Source organism: Amblyraja radiata, chromosome 16, assembly GCF_010909765.2.
Source record: "Amblyraja radiata isolate CabotCenter1 chromosome 16, sAmbRad1.1.pri, whole genome shotgun sequence".
In the NCBI taxonomy this organism is placed as follows: Eukaryota; Metazoa; Chordata; class Chondrichthyes; order Rajiformes; family Rajidae; genus Amblyraja; species Amblyraja radiata.
Genome location: NC_045971.1, coordinates 20,184,718 through 20,209,193, shown reverse-complemented (window position 1 = coordinate 20,209,193; position 24,476 = coordinate 20,184,718). Strand labels below are relative to the sequence as shown.

General features: G+C 46.4%; 1 protein-coding gene across 1 annotated transcript; it reads left to right on the top strand.

The window, feature by feature from the left end:
- The first annotated feature begins 22,424 nt into the window (after positions 1 to 22,424).
- Positions 22,425 to 23,624, top strand: LOC116982024 (galactoside 2-alpha-L-fucosyltransferase 2-like). The gene has a single exon (XM_033035297.1). It carries the CDS (start codon positions 22,441 to 22,443, stop codon positions 23,470 to 23,472), a length of 1,032 nt encoding a protein of 343 aa, XP_032891188.1. The 5' UTR covers positions 22,425 to 22,440; the 3' UTR covers positions 23,473 to 23,624.
- Positions 23,625 to 24,476: the final 852 nt, after the last annotated feature.

The window sequence follows — 24,476 nt, the reverse complement described above, 5'->3', positions numbered from 1 at the left end:
GTCATGCTTTGCTAGCAGTCGCACATTTTTTAGCTCCACTGAAAAAAATCGCGTTTTTATGCGTTAAAGCCGGGTCTGGAGGTCGGGACCGTTTTTAAAAACTTACCGGAGCCCCGGGTCGCTGTGCTGATGACGTCATCAGTAAGCACTGTGAATTTAACGGAGGGAAAGGCATTTTAAATGAAAAACACGTCTCCAGGTCAGAGCCCACAGAGGAGAGTTACAAAACACCTGCTGAAGACTCAGAAACATCAAGAAACTGCAGAACTGACCTCTGGAGTGGATTCTGGAATGGCTACACTGATGCAAGACTGAGATGGCCACATAAGAGAAAACCGAAATGGAGGAGATAAAGAACTCGGTAAGAGATTTGAAAAATGACATTGCAGCTGGAAACTTAAACTTGATGGAAAACATGCAAACCATTAATGCCGGTAATGAAAAAATTCTTGAGCGCATTGGCGCTCTGCAAAAAAGAGTTGAGGATGTGCACGAAGAACTAACGGGGAGAATTAATAAGATGGAGGAAGAGTCCACAAAGAAGTTTGAGGCTGTGCATGAAACAGTTTCTGCAAATGTAACTGCAGTGAAAGATATGGAAGTTGTTGTGGAACAGATGGCCGGAGATATGCAGGCGATGAAGTTAGAATTAGACAGCCTCAAGAGCCAACTTACAAAAGTCTCTGATAAATGTGTTGACCTAGAAGCTCGCTCAAGACGTCAAAATATACGAATACGTGGAGTAAAAGAGGGAGCTGAGGGGGACAATGCCTGTGAGTTCACTGCCAATCTAATCAAACACGTACTCAAGCTACCTGAGGCACCTGTAATTGAAGTAGCACATCGACTACCCAGATTTAAACCAAGATCATAGTCAAACTTCGGGATATCTCAACAGTGGAAGAGCTGATGAAAAAAATTAAACATGGAGAGAAGATGATGTACAGAAATGATTCTATTAAACTCCTACGGGACTACCCTTACGAGATTGTGCAAAAGAGAAGAAAGTTCTGACAGACAAGAGAAGCTCTTTACGGTGTCAAGGATGTCATATGCGGAGTGTTTTATCCGGCCAGGATGCGTATTACTTTCAAGGGAGTTTCAAAAACATTCACTATTTCGGTAGCATCTCTTAAATATGCTCAAGAAATCATGGCAGAACTCACAGGGCAGGAACAGAAGATTAATCACGCCACCAGGACGCTATGAACAAACTAATTTGCTTATTCCCCCAACGAGAATATTAGAAGAAAAGTGAAATAACACCAATCTTTTAAAATTATTAAACGCAACAGCTTTTCCACGAGACGTGTCTAGACATTATTATCTTCCCTCGGACATTGTGGAATCCAACTCAAGGACACTCTGTGTTCAAACGAGGAAAGACTGATAAACATGGGAGTGACGATCTGCTGAGCTGAAAGTGGAAAACATTACAAGGCTTAAATAGTTTCATAAAATATAGAGAATTAATAATAATTAATAACTAACAATACTAATATAGAAACAGTAATGGAAACTGACTTGAGGTATATAATGGTAAAAATTGTAAAAATGCGTTGCCTGCTATATAACGCAGACAACACTGTAATCTCATGTGTTCCGCAGCCCAAGTGGGGAGGGGAGGAGACTCAGGCACCTGGCATAATTCCAGGGGCCTGACTCTGGTTAACCCTTTCAGCGAACAGCTCACTATTAACAAAGCTAAAACCAATTATAAATAGGTAATAGATAAAGAGTGAGGAATATATGTAATTGAATATATGATTAGATTTGATAAGTCGGAATGAAACATATATATATACTGCAACTGGGTGAAATAGAACTGATTTGGAAATGGTACCGACCCCCTAGGTTTAGGGTAATAAAGGCAGCGGGGCTAACCTCATAACATCTACACCGGAAGCTGTATCGATGTCGAATCCCACAGACGAATGGGACACTCACTACAGTGTCGAAAACTCAGACACTGTAAATTTACTTGTTCTATTTTTTTTTTTTATCACAATATGTCACATCTATGTGTTTTTTTTCAAAGACAATCGCAGAAGGGAACTACCAAAGAAGTCTATAATATAAACGCCCCCCAAATAACCAGTCCTGAGGTATGGATGCACCGCAATAAATAAGGTCATTAAAATTGGTAAAAATGCATGACAACAATCAAAAGAAAATGGGAGGAATCACACTATGTAGTTGGAATATAAGGGGTATTAATGAACCTATTAAAAGGGGCAAGATACTAGCTCAGTTGAAATCATATAACACGGACATTTCGTTTCTACAAGAAACGCATCTTAAACATCAAGATCAGACGAGACTGAGGGCGAACTGGATAGGCCAAACATTTCACTCTTCATTCACTTCCAAATCTAGAGGCACTGCAATCATTATTCGTAAAGGAATACCATTTAAATCAAAGAATATTATATCAGATAAGGAAGGGAGATACCTTATAGTAACAGGAGAGATCAATACTACGCCAATTACGTTGGTAAACATTTATGCGCCCAATTTTGATAACCCTCAATTTTTCAATAAAATTCTGAATATAATTGCAGAATTTAATTATCAAAATGTTATAATTGGAGGAGACTTTAACTGTGTTTTAGACCCTTATCTAGATAAATCGATGCAAAAACAAAGAGGTAATATGAAATCTAAAACCAGTGAACTCTTACATACATATATGAAAAACACAAATATAGCAGATGTTTGGAGGATTGCAAACCCGACGGGAAGGGATTATTCGTTTTATTCAACGGTACACAAAACATACTCACGTATAGACTATTTCCTAGTGGATACAAAATTAATTCTCCATACTATGAACCCTAAATACCACATTCATGCGATCTCAGATCATTCTCCGTTAACTTTTGTTTTAAAATTAGAAGGAATGTCTATGAATAAATCATTCTGGAGGTTTAACTCGCAAATTTTAAAAGACCCACAAGGGAGTATATATCTAAAAAAACAGATGGACCTATTCTTTGAGATAAATGATACACCAGATATATCCCCCACGCTATTATGGGAATCCTTCAAAGCATTTATTAGAGGAGTCATTATTTCATTTCAAGCTTTTCAAAATAAAAAGAATAAGAATGAACAAAGACATTTAGAAGAACAAATAAAACAATTAGATACAGATAATGCTAAAGATCCAACTATGGATAAACATAATAAAATTCTACTATTGAAATTCAAGCTAAATAAATTATTGTCAGAGAAAGTTATAACACTATTTCAAATTACAAAACAAGAACATTTCGAATTCGGGGACAAATCCCACAAACTTCTAGCACGCTAATTGAAAAAACGGGAAAAAGAGAATGCAATACTAAAGATTAAATCAGATAGAGGGGAATTATTAACACTACCCAAGGATATCAATAAAAGATTTGCTCAATTTTACCAGAATCTATACACATCTAAAACGTCAATAGACAATAATAAAGTTTCAGAATTTCTGGATAATTGTAACCTCCCTCAATTAGAATTGAGGGAACAAGAGGAACTGGGAGCACAAATTACTTCTAAGGAGATAGAAGACACAATAAACACACTTAAGAACGGATTCTTAATGAATTCTATAAAGCCTTTTACGACATAGTTACTCCACGCTTACAGAAAATGTATACATATGCTTTTATAGAGCAAAGCTTACCTGAAACATTAGCAGAATCAACGATCACATTAATACTTAAAAAATATAAAAATATAGAAGAACCAGGATCATACAGAGCTATTGCTTTGTTAAATATGGATCAAAAAATAATAGCGTAAACACTAGCCAGAAGACTAAGCAGGTATGTTAGTAGACTAATAAATGAGGATCAAACAGGATTTATACCTAAGAGACACTCATTCAATAATTTGAGATGCTTGCTTAACATAATGCACTCACATAAATCTCATGACCAAGAGTTATCTATCATCTCACTGGACGCAGAAAAAGCGTTTGATCAAGTATATTGGGATTATATGATTAAAGTATTGCAAAAATTCAAAATGGGAGAGAACTTCATCGCATGGATAAAATTATTATATAACAAACCCACGGCTAGAATACTAACTAATAATATACTATCCATGAAATTTGAATTATCAAGGGGCAATAGACAAGGATGTTCACTATCACCGCTGTTATTTGCTTTGGTAATTGAACCCCTTGCTGAAAAAATAAGAACACACCCGGATATTTATGGTTATAATACAAAATATATTAAATTTAATATGTTTGGTATACTAATTTGTGGTTTTATGATGTACTGTACATCACAAAACCACAAATTAGTATACCAAACATATTAAATTTAATTGAGGACTTTGGATCCTTCTCAGTATATAGAATAAATTGGAACAAAAGTGAAATTATGTCGATAAAACCAAAAGACTCAACACACTTCTGGAAATTCCCCTTTAAAATAGCCACAGAAAAATTCAAATATTTGGGAATTGAAATTACTAGAAACTACCATGATATGTTTAAAGCCAATTATAATCCCTTACTTAAGAAACTAAATAATTTGATTAAATTCTGGAAAACACTTCCGATGTCCCTAATAGGCAGAATAAATGCTATAAAAATGATCTTTTTACCACAAATCCTATACCTATTTCAATCAATACCTATTTATCTCCCCAAAAAGTTTGTCAAAAAATTGGACTCAGACATTACAAATTTTATATGGGATTATAAATCCCATAGAATACAAAGAGCACACCTTAATAAACGAAAAGAGTTGGGTGGTCTAGTGCTCCCTAATTTTATGTATTATAATTGGGCAGTAAATATTAAAAATATGATTCACCTGCTGGACAATTCTGCCCAGCAGGTGGACTGGATTGTAATGGAAAGAGAGGACTGCTCTCCGTGTAATATAGGAGCTACTCTCCTCTCACCAATACATCTGAATAACAAAAATTATAATAAAAATCCAATTATACATAGCACAATTAGAACATGGAAACAAATAAAACAGAATCTAAAATTAAGAAACCTATCTCTTTTAATACCAATAGTTAATAATCCATCGTTTAAACCATCAATTATAGACAAATCATTTATACAATGGGAAAGAATGGGAATCAAACGCTCGAAGATCTGTATGAATTGGGAAAATTACTATCATTTCAACAACTACAACTGAAATATAATTTGAAAAATAATCAATATTTTAAATATCTTCAAATTCGTGATTATCTGAAAAAATATACAAAAGACTATCATAATATGCCTACCGATTTACTGGATGAAGCAATGAAGACAAAGGCGGAATCAGCTAATCTAATATCGTACTTATATAACATCATCTTAAACATAGAAATACCCACAACTGATGGAATTAGAAGAGACTGGGAACAAGAATTAGCTATAAAAATTTCAAAAGAGTACTGGGATAATCACTTACTACAGGTGCATAAATGTTCGATCAACGTATGACATACTCTCATCCAATTCAAAACATTACATAGACTATATTATTCAAAAACTAAAATAAATAAACTCTTCCCTAATGTCAAAAACTAAAATAAATAAACTCTTCCCTAATGTCTCACCCATCTGTGATAAATGTCTGTGTCAAGAAGCTACCATAGCGCATTCTTTTGTTTTTTGTACAAAAATCCAAAAATTCTGGTATGAAATATTTGATATCTTTACAAAATTAATTAAAATAAAACTGGTACCAAAACCAGAATGGATCATTTTTGGAATATCGGAAGGTAACCCTGAACTAAACGTGTTTCAGAAGAATTTACTCAATTACGGGCTAATAATGGGAAAAAAGCTCATACTTAAATTCTGGAAAAATGCACTTACACCAACAATAAAAATGTGGATATCAAATATGTTTGAAACACTACATCTGGAAGAGATGAGATTCCTCTTAGCAGGCAAAGCAGACCACTTCCAAAAGACGTGGTCTACGTTTTTGGAACTATTACAAGCATAAGGTGCAATAGTAATCTAAAAAATAAATAAATAAATAAATAAATAAATGAAAGGTACCAGGATCTGGCAACCCCCCCCCCCCTCCCCCAACAAAAACAGACTTGGTTGGTAGTCCCCTTTCTGCAGAGTTTAATGTTATAATAGAGCGATTGTTTCTCCTTTCTTTTTCCTTCTTTTCTAGAGTCTACTTTCTTTCTTTACTTCCTTCTCTAACTTCTTTTCTAAGGGGCTTTCTTTTCTCAACACTCTCTTACACCTTCACGACTCTTGCGCACTTTCCTTACTTCCTTTACTTCTATCTTTTTCTTAAAGCTCAAAAAATGAAGCGGTACAAAAAATGTATTAAGACATATGTGTTGTGTATTATTGTAACTTACCGTACTTCTAATAATAAAAAATAAATAAATAAAATTAAAAGAAACATCTCAAAAAAAAAAAAAAAAAAAAAAGAACTAGGATCTATACTGTCCTTGCAATACAGCAGTGGCTTTGATTTGCGCTCTGTATATTTCTCTGACTACATAAGCACGATAGTGATACTGCACTACAACTGCTGTATAAATCGGTTTGAGGAAGTCTTTCCTATATCGTTTAAGTCTTTTGTATCGTTTCAGCCTTTTCTGTTGTGCATCTATTTGTCTCCTTAGGTCTTTCCTATACCAACTCATATGGAGTACTGACTGCACTTTTACAGTAGCTCTCTTTTGCTTAACCACCATACTCTTGTAGGCAGTTTGAATGGTAATAGTTGCATCCCTCATTGACTGATATTGCACAAACTGGGAATGCCCTATTTTGCATGCTTTCTACCATCTCTGGATCGAAATGACTGCTTGTCATGTAGCTCTGTACCGTACCCTTAATCGTTAACCACGGTATGCAGCTTGCAGAGTGACTACAGCCGCCTTTTGCATCAAGAAATGCTTTCTTGTAATGCACACTCTTATGAATGACTTAATACAGCGTGCTGCCTTGGTTTTCTCTACCAATACTCTGGCTTTGATCTCGCGGTATAAGGCCTGAATACACACCACTGCTTCTCTCAAACTCTTATACTGTCTCACTTGGACATCTCTTATCTGGCATGCTCTGTATCGTTGCTGTACCGCAATGGCAGACCAGCGTAGTTTCTTAAAATACTGACGCTGTTTATACATCTGATAATAAGTCTGTATGACCTTGACAGATTTATGCTTATACTTAGATTTATACGGTATACGGTATAGACAGATTTATACGGTATACTTACATGAAGGTACGCAGAAGCGTTATACTGCTTCAGGCAGCCTACCGTGGAATGCTTGTTCGAAGGCAACTGTTGCCTTCGAACAAGCATTCCACGGTAGGCTGCCTGAAGCAGTACAACGCTTCTGCGTACCTTCATGTAAGTTTTGTCACTTTCCATTTGAAGGTGTGCCCTATAATGGGTTTGTACTATTATAGCTGCTAATCGCATTGCCTTGAATTGACGGTATATTCTGTGCCTTCTAAATGCTGCTTGTATTACCGTTGCTGCCTTCTGTTTGGTCCGGCTCTCTCTCCGTACATTCATACCCCTGAATGCAGCTTGAATAGTTAGGGTTGCCCTTTGGATGGCAATTTCTCTTTGCCTTTGACATCTGCCACTTTGCATTTGCCCTTTGTCCCTTAGCACTTGACTTGTGTCCCTTTGCACTTGACTTGTGTCCCTTTGCACTTGACTTGTGTCCCTTTGCACTTGACTTGTGTCCCTTTGCACTTGACTTGTGTCCCTTTGCACTTGACCTTTGTCTTTTTGCATTTGACCTTTGTCCTTTTGCACTTGACCTTTGTCCTTTTGCACTTGACCATTGTCCTTTTGCACTTGACCTTGGTCCTTTGAGAGACTCTCTGCCCTCTTTAGTTCAGGCTCCTTGCCTCTGGATACCCTTGGAGGTTTTGGCAAGAAATGAGCCATTAAAGCATCCTTACACTCCTCATACATTTTATCTGTGGGCTTTGCTGGCAGCAGTAACATACGTAAGGTCTGATAACCCTCTCTTCCTAAGCCTAATATGAACCATGCTCTCTTCTTCTCCTCTGCAGCAATATCATTGGAAATGAAACAAGCCTCCAAGACTTTGGTCCATTTCTCAAAATTACACCCATAATCTAATTGAGGCACGTTTCCTACAATTTGAAAAGCCAAGCTACCTGTTGCTATTCAGGTGCACTCTCTTCTTTTCTCTCACTGTGTATTCTGCACTAGACTTAATCCACACTAAGAAGTGATCCAGCCCACTGACTATTACTAATTCTTATAATAATAGATTTATACTATTAACCAGCATTTCATGTTAATAGACATTTAGAACATTTTAACCATATTCCTGCTATGCACACAGATTTACTATTAATAACAGTGACCAATGCATTACATCCAAACAGTCCCGCTTTTACTGTGAAGGAATAGTGAACAATGCATTACATTCAACAGTCCTGCTTTTACTTTGAAGAACCTCTCGAGCTGTCCCCACCGGTACTTTTGCTGCTGGCCTCACCAGACCTCCACTTTTGCTGCTTTTGCTGGCTCCTCCGGGCTTCACCGTTACTTTTACTGCCGCTGGCTCGCTGCCAAGTCGACTGCTGCTGCTCTGCTGACTTGCCTGCCTGCTGGCTCCACAGCCCTCACGACCGGGCTGACTCTACTCCCGACCGGGCTGAAGTGCTTGAGTGCTGTCCTGCTGCTCTCGTGCGGACCCACTCTTTGCTCGGGGCTGGACTTCCTCTCACGTCCGGGCTTTCCCCCTCGACCAGTCCGCTTCTCTTGCGCAGCCGGACCCTCTTTTCTGCTCACGGTCGGGCTGACTCTGCTCACGGTCGGGCTGACTCTGCTCCCGACCAGGCTTTCTCTGCTCACGGCCGTCTCTTGTGACCGGGCTTTCTCTCACGACCGGTCCGCTTCTCACGCATGGCCGGGCTTTTTTTTTCTCGCTGCTGGTCCGATTCTCACGCGGCCGGCTTTCTCCCTCGACCGGGTTGACTCTTCTCCCAGCCGGGCTGACTCCGTTTCGTCGGTGGCTTCACTGGACCTGTCCGTGACGTACCCGGTACTAGGCCCTCACTCGACGTCGTTGGCGGTTCCTGGGCCTGGCTGTGGGCTACACAGCCCTGGAAAACGTCCAAAGTCGGTGGCAGCTGCTGGGCCTCTTCTGCCCCTTTGCCTTGGCTGCACAGCCCTGGAAAATGTTCCAGGTAAGTTGACACCGTCGCTGTCCTGCTGGTTAGGCTTCCAGCTTTTGGCTGCTTTCTTCGGTGACACTTACTTACTGCCCCACTTGTTTTCCTTGCTTCCTGTTCCGACCTTGCTTTTCTTTGGCGCCAATCTAAAACCATTTGGCGCCAAATCTTTTGGCTTGGTGCCGTTCCACTTTGTTTCCAAACACAACCTTTTTTTTTTCTGACAGTCCTTCTTCTTTCCTTTTCTGTTCTTTTATCCTCTTCGTGCTGTTGTTGTGTGTTTTGGTGTAACAATTCACCTAAAACTTATACAAAGACTATTCAGCTTGAGGAATTTGACAAAAGGAAAACTCAGTCTAAAATGAGTAACAATCCGAAGGACGACATCTTGCCACGTAGACACAACATAGAGATAGCCTGACAAAACTCGCCGACTTGTACAGCTGATGTTTTAAATGCAGTCCCCGGCATAGAGGGATCTGCAGGCCTCTCTTGTCCCGCTCGCAAACAACTGCGACACAACTCCGTATCTACAGTTTAAACTGTTAAACAATCCTACGTGTTGCAAAACAGTCCTGTGGGTGAGTTCACAAACTCTATCCCATCCTCGTCGCCAATTGTAGTGTATTTTGGGTACTTGGAACTGACTCAAAAGAACTCTCAGATACAGTAAACTAGCAAGCTTCTTTATTGCAGGACGCCACCATGAGTCTCCTCCAGCGCACGTGTCCCCTCACACCAGACATAACATATGCTAATTACATTATATACATTACAATTTCCGATGCCCTGGTGTGAAACACTTCATCCTGGGAGCAGATGCGGCGTAGACGGGGAATTGGGAGTAGGGGAGAAGAAGAGTAGTCTAGATAGCCATGGGAGTCAGTGGGTTTATAGTGGATGTCGGTCAGAAGTCTATCACCTGCGATGGAGATAGTGAGGTCAAGAAATGGTAGGGAAGTGTCGGAAATGGTCCATGTGCATTTGAGTGCCAGATGGAAGTTAGTGGTGAAGCGGATGAAGTCAGTCAGTTGTGTGTGGGTGCAGGAGGTAGCACCAAAGCAGTCGTCGATGTAATGGAGGTTGAGGTCGGGGATGGGGCCCTGGTACGCCTCGAACAAGGGTTGTTCAGCGTACCGACAAAGAGGCAGGTATAGCTGGTGCCCATAGCTACGCCTTGTATTTGGAGGAAATGGGAGGAGTCAACTGAGAAGTTATTGAGGTTAAGGACCAACTCCGCTAGGCGGAGGAGAGTATCAGTGGATGGGTATAGGTTGATTCTCTGGTCGAGGAAGAACCGGAGGGCTTTGAGACCATCCTGGTGGGGGATGGAAGTGTAGAGTGACTGGACATCCATGGTGAAGATGATGGGATGGGGGCCTAAAGAATGGAATGCGCGGAGATGATGGAGAGTGTCTGATGTGTCTTGAACATAGGTACGAAGGGATTTAACCAGGGGGGATAAGATGGAGTCAAGGTATGTGGAAATAAGTTAGGTAGGGCACAAATAGGCAGAGACAATGGGTCTACCAGGAAAATCAGGTTTGTGGATGTTGGGGAGAAGGTAAAATTGGGCCATGCGGGGCTGGGGAACAATGAGGTTGGAGGCTCGGGGGTGGGGGGGGGGGGCAGGGAGCTGGAGTGGATGAAGTCAGTGATGGTGCTAGAGATAGTGGCCTGGTGCTCGTCCGTGGGGTCATGGTCCAGGGGTAAGTAGGAGGAGGTTTCCGAGAGTTGGCGCGTGGCCTCAGCTTTGTAGAGATCGACGCACCAGACTACCACGGCACCTCCCTTGTCGGCGGGTTTGATCGCCCAATCTGGGTTGTTGCGGAGTGAGTTGATAGCTATAAGTTCAGGGAGGGAGAGATTGGAGTGAGACAGGGGAGTGGAGTAGTTGAGGTGGTTGATGCCCCGCCGGCAGTTTTGGATAAAAAGGTGTAAAGCCGGTAGGCCATGAAGGTGGGGTCCACGAGGAGGGGGTTCATTGGAGACGGGAAAAGGGATCATCAATAGGGGGCGAGGACTCCTTCCCATGGAAGAATGCTGTGAAGCGGAGGCGATGGTAGAAGAGCTCCAAATCGAGGGGGAGGTCAGGGGGGATAGTGAACACACGGCAGGGATGGGGGTTGGGGCCGGAGGAAGGCAGGTGAGTGAACTGAGGCCGAGGCGATATCTGGTGGGAGGGTGGTGGGTGGTCAGGGAGTAGGGGGGTATGAGGACTGTAGTGTGGGTGGGGAAAAGCAGGGGTCACATAGTTTATGGGGGACGGGGAAGACCCAGAGGATCAGCCACTGAGGTTACCAGGCTTGGGGAGTCTAGCACTAGGACCCAGTGCAGTAAAACCCAGGGGAGTGGGAGTTAGTAGCGTGGAGGCTTCAGGCCCGGTGCTGAGTCCAGGCTGCAGGTAAGGAGATGGCTGCGGGCTGCTGGAGGGCGGTGGAGTGGCGAGGGTCGGTGGATGAGTCCACGAGCAGTAGAGTCCGGGTCGGCGGGCAATGCGTGGGAGGGCTCAGGCGTGCGGATGGTCGGTGGGGTGGCACGGTTTGGCCAGCCTGGTGAGGCGACGAGGTGAGTAGGGTGCGATGCGGCGGCCATAAGCTTAAGCTTGTCTGGATTATACGTAAATCCGGCCCTAGTTTAGATGGATGAGGGCCAAGCACTAATCCTCCCACACACACTAATCCCCCGCCACGCACAATAACCGCCCCCCCACCCCACACACACACACACACACACACACTAACCACCTCCCTTGATATTATATTAATATTATTAATTGGTTCCTTTTACCACATCCCCACCCTATCTCGAGGGGCAAAGAGAGTGGGGCAGAGAAAGAGGGGGGAGGGAGATGAGGGGAGAGAGGGGGGAGGGAGATGAGGGGTGTGGAGGGAGGGGGGGAGATGGAATGGAGAGGGGGCGGAGATGGAGAGGGGGAGATGGAGATGGGGAGGGGGTAGAGGGGGATGGGGAAGAGAGTGGGGAAGGTGAGGGAGAGGGGGGAAGGGGGAAAGTGACAGAGGATGGATGGGGAGGGGGCGGAGAGAGGGGGGATGGAGGGAGTGAGGCAGGAGGAGAGAGGGGAGAGAATGGGGAGGGGAAGGGGGTGGGGGAGAGGGGGGAAGGGGGATGGGGAAGGGAGAGAGCGGGGGATGGGGAGGGGGAGGAGAGCGGGGAGGGGGGATGGGGAGAGAGGGGTAGGGGTTGGGAGAGGTGAGGGAGGGGATGTGAGAGTGGTGGGGAGGGGTGGAGAGAGGGAATGGGGAAGGGGGAGAGAGAGAATGGGGAAGGGGGAGAGAGGGATGGGGGAAGAGATGGGTGGGGGAGGGGGGAGAGAAGGGAAAGATTGCCTTTTTGTTCTTTAAATGTGAAAATGCAAAACTTGTATTGCCAAACTAGGCGTGGGAATGTATTGTAAATTTTGCTGTGTCTCAAAAAGCTAGATTTTCTATAGATAGACAAAAATGCTGGAGAATCACAGTGGGTGAGGCAGCGTACATATCATTGCAGTGGCCTGGTGAAAGCGCAGAGTGCTTACGAAACGGATCATTATTAACAGGTAGGAAGTTGAAATGTGATTCTTGCCTCCATCATTTATTGTGATTTGTAAGCTTGAAGAAGTATTTTAACTGTGTAGGAAGGAACTGCAGATGCTGGTTGACACCGAAGATAGACACAAAATGCTGGTGTAACTCAACGGGACAGGCAGCATCTCTGGAGAGAAGAAATGGGTGATGTTTCTGGTTAAGGCCCTTCTTTAATGTGTTTTAAAGGCTGGTTCTATTTAATTGGAAGTGGGTTGCCAATGGCTTTAATTTGAAGACTTCAGCAGTGCAGTACAGGTCTTCTCTCTTCCTATCCGGCATAAATATTAAATAGAAAAAGCAAAGAAGGTTGTTGAGGTGGGTACTATACAACATTTTTAAAAGACACTGGAACATGAGCATGGATAGGAAAGGTTTAGATGGATGTGGGCCAAAATTGGGTAAATGCAAATAGAACCAGCTTAGATGTGATATCTTTGTTAGTAGACCAAAGAGCCTGTTTAGGTTATTTTTAGTTTTTAGAGGTGCAGCACAGAAACTGGTCCTTCAGGCCCACCGGGTCTGCTCTGACCAGTTATCCACGCCCATTAACACTTAGCTACACGCATCAGGGAGAATTTACATTCATACAATTTTATATTTATACAAAGCAAATTAACCTATAAACCTGTACATCTTTGGAGTGTGGGAGTAATCCGAAGATCTCGGAGAAACCCATGCAGGTCACGGGGAGAAACACATGCAGGTCACGGGGAGAACCAGTATTCAGGATCGAACCTGGGTCTCCGGTGCTGTAAAGCAGCAACTCCACTGCTGCGCCACCATGTCGTCCGTGCTCTACGACTCCCTCTAAGACTCTATATTACTGGCACCAAGCACCCTGCATATTTCCCTTCGCTGTCAGTGCACCATCTAAGTTAGGTCCCCTCCTAGGTGGAGTCTAAGTTTACAGCATTCAAGTCAAATACTCTCGAGTAGTCCAAGAAATCTACCTGCTATGACATGACCCCCTCCTCACACACAGTTGCCCCCGCACACACTAACCCCCCCTCCACGCACACTAACCCCTCACACACACACTAATCCTCACACACACACACACACTAACCCGCCCACACACACACTAACCCCCCCTACACACTAGCCCCCCCACTCATACTAACCCCCCACACACACACCAACCCCCCCCCCACACATTAGCCCCCCCACTCATACTAACCCACCCCCACACACACACTAACACCCCCCCACACACTAACCCCACCCACACACTACCCCCCCCCAGACGTACTAACCCACACACACTAACCCCCACACACACTAACCCCCACACACACTAACCCATACACACTCACTAACCTCCCCACCACACACTTAACCCCCCCCACCACACACTAACACCCCGCCCCTTAGATTTGCTGCTAAATTAGATTCCATTGTGATGTACCCAATCCCCCAACGCAATAATCACCCATAGCCCCCAACTGCGCAGGCGTGGCTCATACTCTCCCTCCCTTTCGTCTTCACTCTCCCTCTTCTCTCCCCTCTCCCCCTCCATTCCGTCCCTCACCTTTTCCACCCTCTCCTTTTCCCATCCCTCAGTCACTCCCTCACCTCTCCCCTTTCGCACTTCCCCAATAAACACAATGCCAAATCAAACCTTAAAATAACCTAATTACACTGTTAGTCGTCAATGAAAATGGAAGGATTCGAATGAAATCAAAGTCAATAAAAATCGCTATGGTACCCAACGCAATATTCCACCACTCACGCATAGCCCCCAACTGCGCAGGCGCGGCTGACAGGTACCAGTTGTTATTCCCCTGATCCCCCTCCTCTCCTCACCCCCTCACTCTGTCCCTTACCCTTCCCCCCCATGCACTCATTCCATCCCTCCTCAACACCCCCCCCCCCCCTCCCCCATCCACTCAGCGGCTCACCAGCGGCGCAGCCATTCCTGCCCATGGGGTTCCCATTGTGACGTAGAACACCAAGGTAATACTGTGCAGGCGCAGCTGATGGGGCACGGCAAGTGGAAAAGGGATTTATTAAAGCTTAAAATGTGAATAAAATATAACAACAATTTAAACATTAAAGATGCGATTTATTAAGTCTATTGTTTCTTGTTGCGTTTGTTGTTGCGCGCTGCAGCCGGGGGAGGGGGAAGGCTTCAGGCGGGGGCCGTCGGGTGCCGGTAGGGGAGTGGTGAGCGTCCTGCAGCCGGGGGAGTGGGAGAGGGTAGGCTTCAGGTGGGGCCTGTCGGGGGCTGGTGGGGAGGGGTGGAGCGCTGCCGTGGCCTACCGCTGCTGTGGCCTGTCGCTGCCTATTCTGCCGTGGCTGACCGCTGCCGTGGCCTACCGCTGCTGTGGCCTGTCGCTGCCGCTGCCTATTCTGTCGTGGCGGACCGCTGCTGTCACCTACTGCTGCCACTGCTGTGGACTATCGCTGTCGTGACCTACCGCTGCAGTAGCCTACTGGCCGGCGGGGAGGGAGAGCGTACTGCGGCCGGGGGAGGGGGGCAGCTTCAGGCTGGGGCTGTCGGGGGCCGGTGGAGGTGATGGTGGGAAAGGACCGACCTGCAGCCGGCAGTGGGGGATGGCTTCAGGCGGAGGCTGGTGGGGGGGTTGGGTGGGGAAGCGTGCTACAGCTGTAGCTGGACTAGTACATGGGCTAGTATAGTTGTTGTGGACCAAAAGGCCTGGTTTCTGGAGGGCTTGTACAGACAATGTGGGCCGAATTTACTTTTCATCGGCTAGGACAGGTATTTTGGGCCGAATGGGCTGCAGCTGGACTACGGGTACGGCTTTATGCGGGGTCAGCGGAAGCATTCTGTAGCCGGGGGCGGGGACGGCTACTCCAGCCTCTGCCTACCCCTGCCATTGCCGTGGCCTACCGCTGCCGCTTGCATAGCCTATCACAGTTATAGCCTCCTGCTGCCGTGACCTGTCGCTGCCATGACCTACTCAGCGGCTTCTGGCACTCAACGGCTTCTGGTCCCGGACCTGGCCTCAGCCCCTCTCAACGGCTTCAGACCCTGGCCCTGGCTCCGGCCTCACTCAACGGCTCCCAGCCCAAGCTCCCTGCCCTGACCTCACTCAGCAGTTCCTTGCCCCGGCCCCAGTTCCTGCCTCACTCAACGACTCCCTGCCCTGGCCTCACTCAGCCGGTTCTGGCCCTGGCCGCACTCAACTGCTCCCAGCCCTGGCTCCGGCTGCACTCACAGCTCCCGGCCCTGGCTCCGGTTCCGGCTCTGGCTCCAGCCTTACTCTGCAGTGCCTGGCCCTGGTTCCGCCTCCCGTCTCATTCAGAGGCTTCTGGCCCCAGCCCCGGATCCGTCCTCACTTGGCAGTCCCGGACCAGGCCTCGCTCAGCGGCTTCCGGCCCCGATCCAGCCGCAGTCAGTGGCTCCCAGCCCCGGCTACAGCCGCACTCAGTGACTCCCAGTCCTGGTCCCGGCCCCTATCCTCTGGCCTCACTCAGTGCTCCCAGCTCATTGTGGTGGTGGTCAACGCAGCCCGCAGCCTGAACTCGCTCTCACCACTCTGCTCACTCCACTCCTTCAGCTTTATTCTTCTCGCCGCTGGTGATTGACAGCGGGTGCCGGAAGGGTCGTCGCCATCCCAGTGAATTATAAGAAAGAAATCCAATCTGCTGACAGAAGAGGAGACCAATCTGTGCATGTGCGGTTTTTACGATTTTTAAACCTTAATAACTTTTGTAATATTTCACCGATTGGAACAAAATTTGGTGCACTTGCAGCACAGGAGAATGGCAAGTAAGGTGCTGGAAAATTGTAGCGCTATTTGGTACCGTTATTGCGCAAATGTAAAAACAATGCAAACCGGAAGAGGACAGTTCAGAGTTCTAGAGATAGATAGATAGATAGATAGATAGATAGATAGATAGATAGATAGATAGATAGATAGATAGATAGATAGATAGATAGATAGATAGATAGATAGATAGATAGATAGATAGATAAGAATATAATAGAAGATAGAGATATATATATATAGATGTGTATCACCATCTTTTTGTCCATGAAATGGAAGCTCTTGATAGTTTATTTTTATTAACAACATTTTTTATGTTTTATTGATCCCAAGTGTAAATTAATGCTTATTGACAGTGAGTTCATTTGTGTGCATTAAGTGGCCCTGATAATAGTGACAACCTTGGCATCTGTGATTTGCCTCCATATTCAGTGAGAGATTGAGACGTCTTGGTGTGCAGAAAAAACTAGCTTGAATGCCATGTGTAAGTCAGCTGCACAAGCACCGGTGCAACTAGTAATTGCAAAGGGAAATTGAGTATTCTGTTATTGTATTTTAATTTTTTTGTCACTACTTTGATTGCACTGTGATCAGCCTCCATTCTACTGTTTTACCGTCGTTGGTTGTGTTTATTGGTTGCATTTATCATTACTGTATGTATACACTGTTTACTCTGTGCGCTTCATGTGAATAAGGAATTATTGCATCCATGTGTATCAGACAATAAACTAATCAGAATCTGAATCTTTGTATTCACTACTCTCTCTCAATCACTGCTGTCTCTTTTTTTAATTTTTCAATTTATGATGCAATTTTCTGTCACACCATGAATTCCATACTCGTTGCGCTACTGTAGTAACTTTCCTTGTTATTGAAGTTATCTTCAAGGGCATTTCTAGCATGTGTGTACTTACATCCACTACAATTCCCAAACAGACCATGATCTGTGGCCTTTAGTAATCCAGCTTCACACCCGATAACTGTGTCTTGATGAGCTTCAATAATGTTCTCCATCAAGAAACATGGTACAATGGTGTCATTTTAATTAAAGGCACTAAAGATTGATAAGCAATGACCTGTATTTATTTAGATTCACTTCTTCTCCCATATTATAAAGCAAATTTGACAAAAATCCCATTTAAACTGAGTGACAAATGCATGCAAGAATTCAAAGTTGATTAAGTCTAAACAGATGTCTCTTGTGTACATCGTTGCTGCTTTTTGCATGTTGCTGCTATTGGCCCTGACATTGGTATTGGTTTATCATTGTCAGATGTACCATGATCGATAAAAAGGCTATTGTTTGGATTCACCCGTGGTTTACGGGAGAACCATTTAGTCATCTTTAAACAGCAGGGAAGAATTTATTCATGAATCTGGTGATATGATTATGTTGTTCAAAAAGGAACTGCAGATGCTGGAATATCGAAGGTACACAAAATTGCTGGGGAAACTCAGCGGGTGCAGCAGCATCTATGGAGCGAAGGAAATAGGCGACGTTTCGGGCCGAAACCCTTCTTCAGACTGATGGGGGGTGGGAGAAGGAAGGAAAAGGGGAGGAGGAGGAGGAGGAGCCCGAGGAGGAGACAGCTAGAGGGTTAAGGAAGGGGAGGAGACAGCAAGGGCTAGCAAAATTGGGAGAATTCAATGTTAATGCCATCCGGACGCAAGGTCCCCAGACGGAATATGAGGTGCTGTTCCTCCAATTTCCGCTGTTGCTCACTCTGGCAATGGAGGAGACCCAGGACAGAGAGGTCGGATTGGGAATGGGAGGGGGAGTTGAAATGCTGAGCCACCGGGAGTTCAGGTAGGTTATTGCGGACTGAGCGGAGGTGTTCAGCGAAACGATCGCCCAACCTACGCTTAGTCTCCCCGATGTAAATCAGCTGACATCTAGAGCAGCGGATGCAGTAGATGAGGTTGAAGGAGATACAGGTGAACCTTTGTCGCACCTGGAACGACTGCTTGGGTCCTTGAATGGAGTCGAGGGGGGAGGTGAAGGGATAGGTGTTGCATTTCTTGCGGTTGCAACGGAAAGTGCCCGGGGAGGGGGTGGTGCGGGAGGGAAGGGAAGAATTGACGAGGGAGTTGCGGAGGGAGCGGTCTTTGCGGAAGGCAGACATGGGGGGAGATGGGAAGATGTGGCGAGTGGTGGGGTCACGTTGGAGGTGGCGGAAATGGCGGAGGATTATGTGTTGTATTTGCCGGCTGGTGGGGTGAAAGGTGAGGACCAGAGGGACTCTGCCCTTGTTGCGAGTGCGGGGATGGGGAGAGAGAGCAGTGTTATGGGGTATGGATGAGACCCTGGTGTGAGCCTCATCTATGGTGGCGGAGGGGAATCCCCGTTCCCTGAAGAACGAGGACATTTCCGATGCCCTGGTATGGAATGTCTCATCCTGGGAACAGATGCGGCGTAGGCGGAGGAATTGGGAGTAGGGGATGGAGTCTTTACAGGGGGCAGGGTGGGAAGACGTGTAGTCCAGATAGCCATGTGAGTCAGTGGGTTTGTAATGTATGTCGGTCAGGAGTCTGTCCTCTGCGATGGAGATGGTGAGGTCAAGGAATGGTAGGGAAGTGTCGGAAATCGTCCAGGTGTATTGGAGTACCGGATGGAAGTTGGTGGTGAAGTGGATGAAGTCAGTCAGTTGTGTGTAGGTGCAGGAGGTGGCCCCAAAGCAGTCGTCAATGTAACGGAGGTAGAGGTCGGGGATGGGGCCCTGGTACGTCTCGAACAAGGATTGTTCAACGTACCCGACAAAGAGGCAGGCGTAGCTGGGGCCCATGCGTGTGCCCATAGCTACGCCTTGTGTTTGGAGGAAATGGGAGGAGTCAAATGTAAAGTTGTTGAGGGTGAGGACCAACTCCGCTAAGCGGAGGAGAGTGTCAGTGGCTGGGTATAGGTTGCTCCTCTGGTCGAGGAAGAACCGGAGGGCTCCGAGGCCATCCTGGTGGGGGATGGAGGTGTAGAGTGACCGGACATCCATGGTGAAGTTGAGGGGGTGAGGGCCCAGAGAGTGGAATGCGTGGAGGCGGCGGAGAGTGTCTGAGGTGTCTAGAACATAGGTGGGGAGGGATTTGACCAAGGGGGATAGGATGGAGTCAAGGTATGTGGAGATGAGTTCGGTGGGGCACGAACACGCAGAGACAATGGGTCTGCCGGGAGAGCCGGGTTTGTGGATTTTGGGGAGAAGGTAAAAACGGGCCGTGCGGGGCTGGGGAACGATGAGGTTGGAAGCTTGGTCGGGCAGGGCGTGGGAATTGATGAAGTCGGCGATGGTGCTAGAAATGGTGGCCTGGTGCTCGTCAGTGGGGTAATGGTCCAAGGGTAAGTAGGAGGAGGTGTCCGAGAGTTGGCGCGTGGCCTCAGCTTTGTAGAGATCGACGCGCCAGACTACCACGGCACCTCCCTTGTCGGCTGGTTTGATGACCCAATCTGGGTTTTTGCGGAGTGATTCAATGGCAGTGCGTTCAGAGGGGGAAAGATTAGAGTGAGACAGGGGAGTGGAGATGTTGAGGCCGTTGACGCTGCGGCGGCAGTTCTGGATAAAGTGTTCCTGAGCTGGGACTTTATGAGAGGGGTTCCACGAGGCGGGGGTGCGTTGGAGACGGGAAAAGGGGTCATCATTGGGGGGGGGAGGACTCCTTCCCATGGCAGTGCGCTGCGAGGCGGAGACGACGGTAGAAGCGCTCCAAGTCATGGTGGGCACGGAACTCATTGAGATGGGGACGGAGGGGGACAAAGGTAAGACCTCTGCTGAGGACAGACCGTTGGGTGGGGGAGAGGGGGAGGTCGGGGGGGATGGTGAACACCCGGCAGGGGTGGGAGTTGGGGCCAGAGGAAGGCAGGTGGGTGGACTGGGGACGGGGCGATGTGTGGGGGGGGGGGGGTTGTGGGTGTTGGAGGAGTGGTGGGTGGTCAGGGGGTGGGGGGGAGAGAGGGCTGTAATGTGGGTGGGGAAGAGCGGGGGTGGCATGGTTGGGGGGGGATGGGGGAGGGTCAGTGGAGCAGCCAATGAGGTTGGCAAGGCTGGGCAGACGGGCGCTAGGACCCAGTGGAGTTAAGTTCAGTAGAGTGGGAGTAAGCAGCGTGGAGGCTCCAGGCCCAGTGCAGAGTCCAGGCTCCAGGTAAGGCGACGGCTGTGGGTTGCTGGAGGGGGGTGGAGTGGCGCGGGTCACCGGACCCGATGGTCGGAGTCCAGTGGCGCGGGTCAACGGACCCGATGGTCGGAGTCCAGTGGCGCGGGTCACCGGACCCGATGGTCGGAGTCCAGCGGTGGTTGAGTCGGGGTCCGCGGGCGATGCGTGGGTGGTCCCGGTGGTCGGAAGGTCGGCGGGTCGGTGGCGAGATGAATCGGGTGCGTTGCGGCGGCCATGTTGGGGGAGCCCCGGTTCGGCGGCGATGCCGGGTAGGTCGGGTCCGGCGGCGATGTCTGAGGAATCGGCAAGGGGGAGAAAGTCCGAGTTACCGTAGAAGCTGCGAGGCTAGGCGTCATCGGTCGGCAGGTGAGGGTCGGCGGCGGCATCGATGTGGAGGTCGGTGAAGGTGGCGTCCCGGTGAGTATGGAAGTCGCTCCTAGTGGCCAAGATGGCGTCGCGGGACTCGGGCAGGCGATGCGGGCCAGAGCTGGGGCCCGGAGTCTGCGGGCGGTCGAGTCGCGGAGTGTAGGCGTTGGGAGCGCCCTGGAGTCGGTATAATTTAAGGTCCTTGGTGGAATTAAGGTAGGCCAGGAATTTTTTATTAAAGAGGTGGATCTTCCGGCGGATGAAATACAGCTGGGGTCCATTGCAGGTCTGGGTTAGTGAGGCCTGAAGTACAGGGAGTGTCGATGTGAGGTCCTGTTGGTGCCGGCGCATCGTGACCAGGGTGGATCTCAGTGCCCGGTTGGAGAATTGCAGGGTATGCCGGTGGATAGCCAGTCGGTACCGATGGTCCGGTTGGGGTCCGAACTGGGAGGTAGGGAACTGGAGCTGGAAGCCATGGGGTATGAGATGGAGGCTCAGGCAGGCCCCGAGGAAGCAAATGTGGCTGTGGTATCGAGTCTGGGTAAGGGTATGGTCGTACAGTTGGAGGGCAGGGGGGATCACAGAGGGTGTGCAGTTAGAGAGGAGGTTGTGAAACTGTCTCCGGAGAGCGGAGAAGAACTTCTTCAAAGTAGGCATACCTTGAGGAGATATCGCAGTGGAGTAGACAAAGTGTTCAAAAAGGAACTGCAGATGCTGGAATATCGAAGGTACACAAAATTGCTGGGGAAACTCAGCGGGTGCAGCAGCATCTATGGAGCGAAGGAAATAGGCGACGTTTCGGGCCAAAACCCTTCTTCAGACTGATGGGGGGTGGGGGGGGGAAAGGAAGAAAAAGGGGAGGAGGAGGAGGAGCCCGAGGGCGGGCGGATGGGAGGGTGGGAGGAGACAGCTAGAGGGTTAAGGAAGGGGAGGAGACAGCAAGGGCTAGCAAAATTGGGAGAATTCAATGTTAATGCCATACGGACGCAAGGCATAATATGATTATGTTGACTGCTTTCCCATACATGACATACAGATGGAGAGGATAGTGACAGATACATAAATTTCCACTGTAAAGGAAATTGGTAGTTAGCTCAAAATTCAAACTATGGTGCCTGTCATACTATTTAATATTGACTATCCTTCACTTCTGTCTTTTCTCTGAACCAAATTATTCCCTGTTTTTCAGAAATTGGTTAATTGGAAATAAATGTACATTCTCCCCATGACCTAGCTGTATGTCAAAACTAAACTAAATATTAGCAAATTTGAGGAATTGTTCAAATTTAATAATATTAACAATAATTTTATAATAATACATTTTTATAATAATAACTAATAATTTTATTTAAAAAAAATCTATTTTCAGAAGCACTGAGGTAAATTGAAAGAACAGAGAAGATACAACGTAAACTCCATGAAAATAGTTTTGCCGAAGTGCATTTCTATTGAGCAAAACAAGATGAAACGTCACATCTTCATATTCATTTTACTTTCAGTAATATTTGTTTCCATATATTTTGAATACCAATATAAATATCTGTCTAAAATAGGTAATTTAAATAAAGATACAAATGTAAAAAGTGGTAAGGAAGATGGTCAAACCAGAGTGGAGAATATTCCAAAGGGAATTTGGACAGTAAATTCTATTGGACGACTTGGCAACCAGATGGGGGAATATGCAGCATTGTATGCTTTGGCAAAGCTGAATGGCCATCAGGCCTACATTTTGCCTGCCATGGCGAATTATCTGTCTCCTATCTTTAAAACAACTCTTCCAACCCTCCATGAAAGCTTGAACAAAAAATTACACATGAAGCCTTACGGGCTCCATGACTGGATGGATGACGAGTATCGTAATATTCCAGGGGACTATCGAATGCTCACGGGACACCCGTTCTCCTGGACCTTCTATCATCACTTACGAGAGGAAATTCTCCGCGAGTTCACCTTTCATGACTTTATCACGGAAGAGACAAATACATATCTGAGACGCATCAAGGGTGAGCAAAAGAATGTGACTTTTGTTGGTGTTCATGTTCGAAGGGGCGATTATTTACGCATCATGCCAAAAATTTGGAAAGGGGTCGTGGCTGATAAGAAATATTTAGAAAAAGCAATGACTTACTTCAGAAATAAATACAAGAATGTAATTTTTACAGTGACAAGTAATGGAATGGATTGGTGCAAGGAGAACATCAATAATTCCAAAGAGGATGTTTTCTTTTCAGATACATCGAACAGTCCAGGTCAAGATCTTTCTATTCTTGCTCATTGTAATCACACTGTAATGACGATAGGGACATTTGGGTATTGGGCTGGGTACCTCGCTGGTGGGGAGACTATTTATCTCGATAACTACACTCTGCCTGATTCACCGTTTCTAAAGATTTTCAAGTACAAAGCAACTTTCTTACCTCAATGGATTGGAATTCCAGCTGATCTCTCACCTCTTCTGAAGACACCACCAGTACAAAAAAAAAACAATAACTAAATTAACCAAGCATTCTTAATTCAAACTGTCATACACCATGGAAAGAAGCTCATCGGCCCAACTTGCCCAAGTTAAACAAGATGCCCCATCCACATTAGTCCCACCTGCCCACCTTAGGCCCATCTCCCTCTCACCCTTTCCTATACATGTACCTGTCCTAATGTCTTTTAAATGTTCTCATTGTACGTGCCTCAACTACCTCCTCTGCGAGCTCTTTCCATATACCCACCACCCTCTGTGTGGAAAACTTTGCCACTCAGGGGAAACTATTAAATCTATTAATAGTTTAAATGGAACTATTTAAATCTTTCCCCTCTCACCTTACACTGGGTAAAACACTGTGCAATCACCCTATTCCCCTCATGACTTTATACACCCCTATAGGATCACCCCTCAACCTCCTGCGCTCCATGAAATAAACACCAAGCCTGCCCAACCTCTCACAACAGCACAGTCCTCGTAAATCTTCTCTGCAGTCTCTCCAGCTTCACAACATCCTTCCTATAGTAACGTGACCAAAACTGAACACAATGCTCTACAAGAAATAGCAGATTCAGGAAGTCAGGCAGCAACTGTGGAGGGAATGGATAGGGAATGGGTAGGTGACATAATTGGCTGGCACTCTTATTCTGACAAATAGATTGGATGGGGTTGAAGGGAAAGCTGGAAAATAGCTGGGAGTGGGACAAAGCCTGGTAAATGATAGGTTGGTGTCGGTGAGGGGGTTGATTGTCAGATGGGTTGAGTAAATGACAAAGGCTTCAGGTGCAAAGGGTGTCTGATAAGGAGAAAAGAGGAAGAGTGAAATGTAAAGAAGGGGCGGGGGACACAGGAGAAGGAGCTGGGGAAATAGGGGGTATAAAAAGGAAATAAGGGAGATGGGAGAAGTGCGTACTAATGAGGGGAAAGAAGAAGGCTGACTGCGGGGATAACGGGCTGTCAAATCCATTTGAGTTCCTCAAGCAATTTGTGTTTTATCATTAATTGTATGTGTTTTGTGCTAA